We start from the raw sequence: 8,363 nt of genomic DNA, 5'->3' as shown, positions 1-8,363 counted from the left end.
TTAATCTAAATACAAAAAAAAACAAACACAAAATTTCAGTTTTCGGAATGAAAACCAACTAGAGCCTACGGAAACAGAGAAAGGCTCAACAAATATTAATGCACAAGCAAGTCAAGACACGAAGCAGGGGCCAGAAAAAGGGATGCCAGTAAAATACCGGAGTAAGCAGATTATCATCGGTGGGAAGCCTCAGATCATCCTTGGTATTTCCATTTTCAGTCAAAAGACTCACCTACATGAATTTAATCATCAATTAGTTAAGCCACCATAACAAAGCTAAAAAACAAGACAACCAACTCAATTGGAAACCATTGCTTTTGCCATTTTCTCCTTTCTAGTATTCTACAGCCTTCCCTGAAGCAAGTCATTATTTAATATGCATCAGAAAAATATTGATATTAATAGTTCCATAGTTGAAATTAGCAATTTATGCTTCTAGTTTCAGTTGGATTTACACCATATAACCTTGGGTCTCACATAGTTTAGCACTACACATCAAATTTAAATTCCAATCCTTTTATACATGGAGATGAAAAAATCACAGTAGTTTTCTCAGTTGAAAAAGGCATGCAATAGATTATAGGCAAAGCTTTCCAACTTGTCCCATTAAACAGATAGGGCTGCCAGAGACAAAATTTACTTGAACAGTAGAAATTAAACAAACTTACAAAGCCATCTTCAGAGATATCAATCAGCTGATAATCAGTACGATTAACATGGGGAACCTGTCAAAACAGAAATTTATCAAAACACGAACAAAGGCACTTGTAACAAGAAATAAACATATATAAACTGTTAGATTAGCAAAGAGTATTACATCACAGTTGTGAGATGAAGGAACAATATCTTCAAGCTTTTTCCCATTAAATATATCAATCCCCACAAAGTGGCACTTAGCATGTCCATGCTTTCCTGTCTTTGAGGTGGAAACCTCAACAACCTGTACTTTTCAAATGAACAAAAACAATAAGGACCGTCATTATTATTGGGCAGAGCAAGAAAATAATGAACTAGAAGCTCATCATCATTAAAGCATTTTGCTCCCAAACGTAACAGCTGCACATATAAGCTTGTTTTAGCATGCATGGGAGATGGCACCTTATACCTAGTTATAACTATACGTGATGCCATCTGAACCAACCAGAGAGAGCACCACCACCTATCTAAATAATCCTCTACACACCTATTGGTATTGATGTTTTTGGTGATATTTGCAGACATGCAAGCTAATATCATTGTTTTGGAGGATGTCTTGCAAGAGACACTAAGTTGCAGCACTCCACACAGGCATGAAAACAATTTCACGGAGCTGCAATTTCACACGTCTGTCCAGCATGACATTCAATCCACATTTGGTCATGATCAAGGACCATTGTTACTATTGGAACGATGATAAATTCCAAACAACACTTGCTCCACTGCAGGTTCAGATCCAGTTCTCACTGAAGCAATTATCTATGTTTATGGGGGTATTTATGATCTAGGGTTATATGCAACTTCTTTCAACCAAACTCTGGAAATTTGGGGGTTTTCAATAAGTTAAGAGATTTGGCAAACATATGAAAGCTAAGACTTTGAGGCATCTTTACTTTTGTGAAAAAGACTCCACTGTTCCAGCTAATTTTTAGTGCATAGAAACAAAAAAGACCCTTGTATGGTCGCACTTGATTAAATTCCCTGGATGGCATGGCAAGATGAATCAGTGGAGTAAAATTAAATCACTCCATGCCATTTTTTATCAACCCATGTATTATCTTTTGATTGTTACATTGCGAGGATTCTCTGATACTAAAGTGCCAAAACCAAGGAAGACTCATGGGGCACCACCCACATGCAGCCTGTGAAAGCTCAAAATTTTCTAAAGTTTTAATACGCTAATTCCCACTGTCTGAAATCTTGTCACAAATAGCACATAAAGACATCGACCTTTAAATCGACCATAAAAAGGTGCACACACGCGTAACAAAGCCACACATAAACATAATTTAAAAATTACAAATTTTTAGACACAAAATCCCTACAGGAGAAGAACAATTCTGGGTACACCATCAACATCAAAATCAACTCTCTTTTTTTAAACATCCCCAAAAGGATATAATTAATTGTAAACAAATCCAAGTATGAACTCTGCTAAAAATCACTTTTTGATTTTTTTTTTAAATCACCTTTGTAAATAGCATGACTTATCAATCAATTTACAAAGAGCACACTGAGATCTGGAAAGAAAAAACAAAAACCCAGATAGAATCCATAACAAGAACATAAAAAAACAAAAAAAAAGAGAGAAAAAAAGAGGAGATTAAGACCTTGCAAGGACGGTTCTTGATGACTATATAGCCATTCTTGCGGATAGTACCAGCTTGCTGAGGGTAAGTCTTGGAGGCTCCTGCATCAGCCTTCGATTCAAAGTGGTGCTCCTCGTCCGACATGTTGGTTGGTTCGGTTCTCTCTCGAGCAGAAAAGGAAAAAATAATGGAAGAGGATGATGACTTCTCGAGACAGAAGAGGACAGGGCACCGCCACTTCTATTTTATGCCTTCCTTCGATACAGATAGACAGATAAAAAGATGGAGAGAGTTTGAGTTTGGAGACAACACCTTCTCAACCCTGGTTAATGTTTTCGTCCAATCTTGACCGTTGGATCCTTTCCTTGAGTTTAGCTTAGCTTAACTTCCCACTTCTTTTATACCTTTCTTTTCGAAATTTTGTATTTTTTATGTAATATAAATATATTTATATATTGGTTTCACTGTATCTTATTTAAATTTCAAGGATGGTTGGGGGAGAAAAAAACACTTCAGGTTAAATGTGAATAATTCATATAAATTTTTTATTCTGCGGTAATATTATTTTTAAAATAATTTATATAATAAATTAAATTACATTTTAAATCCTAATCAAACGCTTGAAAATCAAGTCACACGTTACATGTTTCATTATAATTATAATATAATGTCTCAATCATTGTAACTCCATTTTTATAATAACAACACTTTTTTTTCAGATAATTTATCGATAACTTAAAAAATTGATAATGCTAAAGAAAAGATTCAGGGATGGAGTATCTTGAAGGTTATTTTTTTAAAAACAATTAATTAAAAATATATAATAATAATATTTTTATTTTATTTTTAAAAATATTTTAAACACTATATATCAAAATATCTAAAAATATTAAAAAAATTAATTTAAAATAAAATAAAATAAAAAATATTTTAAAAAATACTTTTAAAACACAAAAATAAACTAATCCTATTCTTTTTTTTATATGATATATTAATAATGTCTATCCCAAGTTCAGTACTTTAAATTTTGTGGTAAGTATTTGTAATCTCACTTTTGAGTGGCAAAATATGCTTGATGTAGAAAGTGATTTTATCCCATTAATTTCTGCTGCATAGACGGAGATTTCTCTCCATGTTTTACAGATAAAAATAAAAAAAGATTCTTCAAAAAGGATATAGTAATAAAAAGCTGAAAGAATTCGAATTTACTAATTCTATTTTCTCGACTTTTTTCAGTGATGACCTTTTTTTTTTTTTAATCCTCTTGTAACTTTCCTTTGCCTTTCTCTTAATTTCTTTGATTTTTTTTCTCGTTCTCTCTTCTATTGGGAACCTTGGAAGGGATGCTTTGCCAGCATATTCTTCATCTGTTTCCAATTGCTGTCGTCCACTCATTTTTCCAGCAAGATGATATATATATATATATATATATGTTCGTAGGCATATTTTCTATTTTTGTTTTCATGCATCTTCTTCTGTATTTACAAGTAGCATCTGGTGCTTAAGGTCAGAGATATCAGGATTCTCACCTTCTCAAAATACACATCTTTTATTATGGTGGTTATCTAACATAAAAACCCAATAAAATAAATAGACTATACATCAAGATTAAATATAATGAAATAATAAGATTAAAAATTATTAACTCTTATTATTCTAAGTTAAAATAAATTCGTTACTTCATAATATATTCATGCCAATATAATTTAACTATTATTATAAGAATGAACCCAACATACTGCTACATCAAAAAAATTAAAAAAAAAAAAAGTAAATATAATTCCAGTTTAGATTGATAACTTTAAATATTTTTTTTAATTTTAAAAATCTTTACATTAAAATTATTAAAAATATTAATTTAATATTTTTTTTCAAATAAAAAATATTTTAAAAAATAAAAATAAAAATTATAATTGACAAATTTAAACTGTTGATAAGAAGACAAAAGAATAACTAAAAGTGAATCTAATAATAGTTTGTGGAAAGTTTACGATTTAATGGTGAATATAACATTAAAGTGATAATGGAGAATCAATGATGCCAATCTTCAAAAGGTAGAAAAAGGGCAAGGTATTTTTATATTATAAAACAAAAATCATGTAGTCAAATTAGCATGATCGCGGCTATACTTGGTAGGTGTGATGCAGTCTAACTGTTTATTCTACATTAAAAACAAAATGGTAGGGCTATGTAATTATTTAAAAAATATATATATATATATATATATATATGAGATTTTAATTATGTTTTATAAATTTGATTAATTTAAATAGTATAAATAAATATATAATAATAAAAAATTAAATGAAATAAAATTATCAAACTCCTAACAGAAAAGTAAAATTTAAAAAATATATTTTTATAAAACTAATTTAAAAAATTAAATCAATTTCCATTAACTCATTAAACTAGTAAATATAAATATAAAATTAAAATAACTTTTTAAAGAGGAAAGTGTAGTTTTATATTTTATATTTTTTAAAATACTAAATTATTTTTCAATCAACTCAATTACAATTAGAAAAATATGTAAGAATAAACTAAAAATATATTGGATATTAGGCAAATAATATTTTTTAAAATTTTAAAAGTAATTTAGTTATTTTATTATTTTTGAGAAATGTTAAAAGACTTTCATGTCTCTAATAAATCTGAAAATAATTAATGAATCGTGAGGAAAAAAAGTTACCATTAACAATAAGTTGATTAATTTTTTAAATAAAATAATTATTTTATTATTTCAATCCACATTATCTGCCCGTTGATCCGTAATAAAAGCTCTTATAGATTTTTGTTAATGTGGTTTCATAAATTCAACAAATTATAATTTCTATGCTTATAAGACTGGTCATAAAAGCAGTATTGACCTGACAGTTGCGCATACAATAACATTACGTAGTAAATTAAGTTTCAAATTTTAAAATGTTGTTTGCAGCTTCAAATTGAATTTAATTTATAAGATTAAATTTAATTTGATTTATAAGATTAGATCAATTATATATTATGTTTCAAATTTTATTTTAAAATAATGATTTAAATTCTAAATAAAAAAATAAAAACAAATCAAAGAGGAACCCTCTTATTTATTTAAAGAACTCAATTCTAACTGAGATATATAGTAAATTACTTCCCAAAAACATCCCATCTTTATTAACCTTAATAATTTAATATCCTATTATAATTTAATATCTTATTTATTTTTATGTTTCAAAAATATTTTTTTAAATTATTTTTTTAATATATATTTTTTTAAAAAAAATACTTTAAAAAATAACCATTGTCACGACTTCGCACTTTAATTATTATTTTTTTACGTACTGATTTAAATTCTAAATAAAATGTAATTTATAAAAAATAAATAAAAAATATCCCTTCCTCCACCTCGCTTTCCATCTCCTCCTCTTCTAACATCGAGGCTCGTTGTTTCAACCATCTATCATTTAGGTGTTAAATCTTTGGCATAACTTGTTGTCTTTACTGACAAGTAACATGCATTTGAAAGTATACTTACGTTATTTTTTAAGTTTTTTTTTAAAAAATATATTATAATATTTTTTTATTTTTTAAAAAGTATTTCTAATATTAATACATCAAAATATCAAAATAATATAAAAACACTAAAAAAATTCAATTTTAAATAAAAAATTTCAATTTTTTTTTAAATATTTTTAAAAACGAAAACCAACATATAGTTCAACTGACATGCAAGTTAGTTGAAAGTAAGATTGTCAAAGCTCCATTAAATGTTTGTTGACTAAGAGGCACCTCAGTCGTGCAGGTTGTGAAATATGACAGAAAGATTTCGGTTCTGCTGAGTTCTTGTTTTTGTAGCGCGCACGCTTGTAAGTAAATTGGTCATAACGATTGGTACAAAGTTCCAAATCCTGCACCGTTGATGCTTCGGAAACCAGACGCAAACAACTTTCTGAGGATCGGTTCAAGCATCTTCAGCTTCGTCGACTTCTTCGGACTGAGCTCAGGTCTTTAAGCTTTGTTAATCCAAATTCATTGGTGGATCTGAATATTGGATTTTCCAGGAATGCAACCCATGAAGAATTGGAAATAGATATCATTACTTGCTATTTTTCCTGTACAGTTGCTCACCTGTCATTCTTCAAGCTGACAGCATTTTCAGAACTATCGCCTTCTTAAGATGTCTACTATCTGAGAGGTGCAAAGATGAGATCATGATAAATTTACGAGTTTAAACGATGAAAAGTTTCAGCTGCCACAAATAAGTTGAATCGAGAAAAGGCATGAACAGGCAAGCCCTTTAAGCAATTTCATGATAATAACAAGCATGTCTTTGATCCATGGAATTTGTCGTCCTGACACAGCATATATAGTAAACCGAGGCTAAGCACTTCCAGGAGCCATAAGTCTCTAGAGTAGTCATGTTTCTACGAGTAGATCATGTAATCAAGGGTCATTGGATCTTACAACAATAATTAAAACAAAAAAGATGGAAAAGCTGCAACATCAATTTATTCGGAAAGAAACTCCTTGTCAGCTGAATAAGAAAAGAAATGCGAGCTGAATACTGCTACAACCATCCATGAATATGATTAAGCTTGCTTCCTCTCGAGAGCAACCAGAAAAGGCAATAAGGAAATTTCAGATATTCCCACTGGACCAACCAACCAGCATTAAAATCAGTTCAATCATACAACTAATCGAGCCCAACTTTTCTTTTCTTTTTTCTTTCTTTGTTGATTGACAGAGAAAGGAAACATTGAGGAATAATTTGGAGTCATCGACGCTGATGCTAAAGACAAGCCATAGCGAAACATACAAGAAAAGAGAAAATGGGTGCGTGGCACTTTTCCCTGGAGTTATTTCACCATTGGCGAGGATATTTGACCACAGTTTTCTACTTTCTTTCACTTCACAACGCTCTATTACAGAGAGTGCAGACAGTTTGATACAGAGAAAGCTACGTCTAGCTGGTTAAAATCTCCATTCCATCCATGCAATCATCACTTCAAATGTCAAATCATGCGAGCTCGAGTCCAAAACTATCACCGCTTTGGTGAATTGCTTCGTCGTTCTCAAAATGGATGGCACACCTTCACTAGGATAAGATAAAGAAATTGGTCTGAAGTAGGAGCAAATTTATTGTAGAACATCATTTGTTCTTCACACAAGGATAAAGCATGAGAAAATAAAAAGGGAAATGTAGGTTAACAAAAACTCTAAACCGCATGGGATAACCATTGTATACTTAGGTATATAGAATTATTAATTGCTCCAATGAAATTATTTTTTTGACCTTAATAAAAAAAATTAGATGGATTGCATTGGATTATGGGGTTAAATGATTTTTTTCATGGGTCATTAATTATATTCTAGAATTGTCAAGGAACATCTTGATATTTTCACACTTTTTGTTAAATTACTTGATTATATTTAAAAGAAAGGGGCATTTTTTATTTTTTACTTTTTTAAACATGTTATAATGAATTTACTGCTTTTAAATTCTAAATTCTAAAGCATGAATGCTGGGGCTTCTTCTTAACTTTACAATAGTTTTTTTCAAAATAATTATTTGGTCATAATAGCAATGTAGTATTTTGACAAATAAAATATTAAAAAAATCAAAAAATTATTGACGCATGTGTTACTTAAACTAACCACTCTATTGTTTTTAAACAATGTGTGCGGCTGGCTTTAATGGTCAAAATTATTGTTCCATCATCTTATTTGTTTTGTCTTTAAATGATTCATCATTGTGATTCTGTTTATTTTTTGTTCCGATTTGATTTGATTTTTTTCTCTCACACCTTGATTTGCGTGATGCCCTTAAAAAAAACCACAACAACCCTTTAATTAATTCCATTTTAGATTTGGATGCTCTCTTAATCTCAATTTTTTATTTAAAATTGAAAAATATTTTCAATTTTATTCTTTTAATTATTATTTTTTATTTAAGATGATTTATAAAATTAATTTTTTGTTGTGATTTTATCCTCAATTTTTTTTTCCCATTAAGTTTGATTCTTATTCTTCTTATTGCTATTTTTCTACTTTGACAAGTTTTTTATATTATTTTTTATTTTATTTTTTAATATTAAATTAATT

General features: G+C 29.2%; 1 protein-coding gene across 1 annotated transcript in view; it reads right to left on the bottom strand.

Moving 5' to 3' along the window:
- The window catches only part of LOC105121180 (eukaryotic translation initiation factor 5A-like), a 4,691-nt gene extending 2,118 nt beyond the window's left edge, over nucleotides 1-2,573 (bottom strand). Inside the window, exons 1-4 of the mRNA XM_011019730.1 lie at nucleotides 2,307-2,573; nucleotides 818-940; nucleotides 669-725; nucleotides 158-232 (exon numbers count right to left, since the gene is read on the bottom strand). Of these exons, the coding sequence (XP_011018032.1) occupies nucleotides 158-232; nucleotides 669-725; nucleotides 818-940; nucleotides 2,307-2,429 (378 nt within the window). The 5' untranslated portion in view covers nucleotides 2,430-2,573. The remainder of the gene's footprint in view (nucleotides 1-157; nucleotides 233-668; nucleotides 726-817; nucleotides 941-2,306) is intronic.
- Between the last annotated feature and the right edge of the window lie 5,790 nt (nucleotides 2,574-8,363).

The sequence above is a fragment of the Populus euphratica genome, unplaced genomic scaffold (genome assembly GCF_000495115.2).
Source record: "Populus euphratica unplaced genomic scaffold, PopEup_1.0 scaffold31.1, whole genome shotgun sequence".
Classification (NCBI taxonomy): Eukaryota; Viridiplantae; Streptophyta; class Magnoliopsida; order Malpighiales; family Salicaceae; genus Populus; species Populus euphratica.
This window is presented reverse-complemented; position numbering and strand designations above follow the sequence as displayed.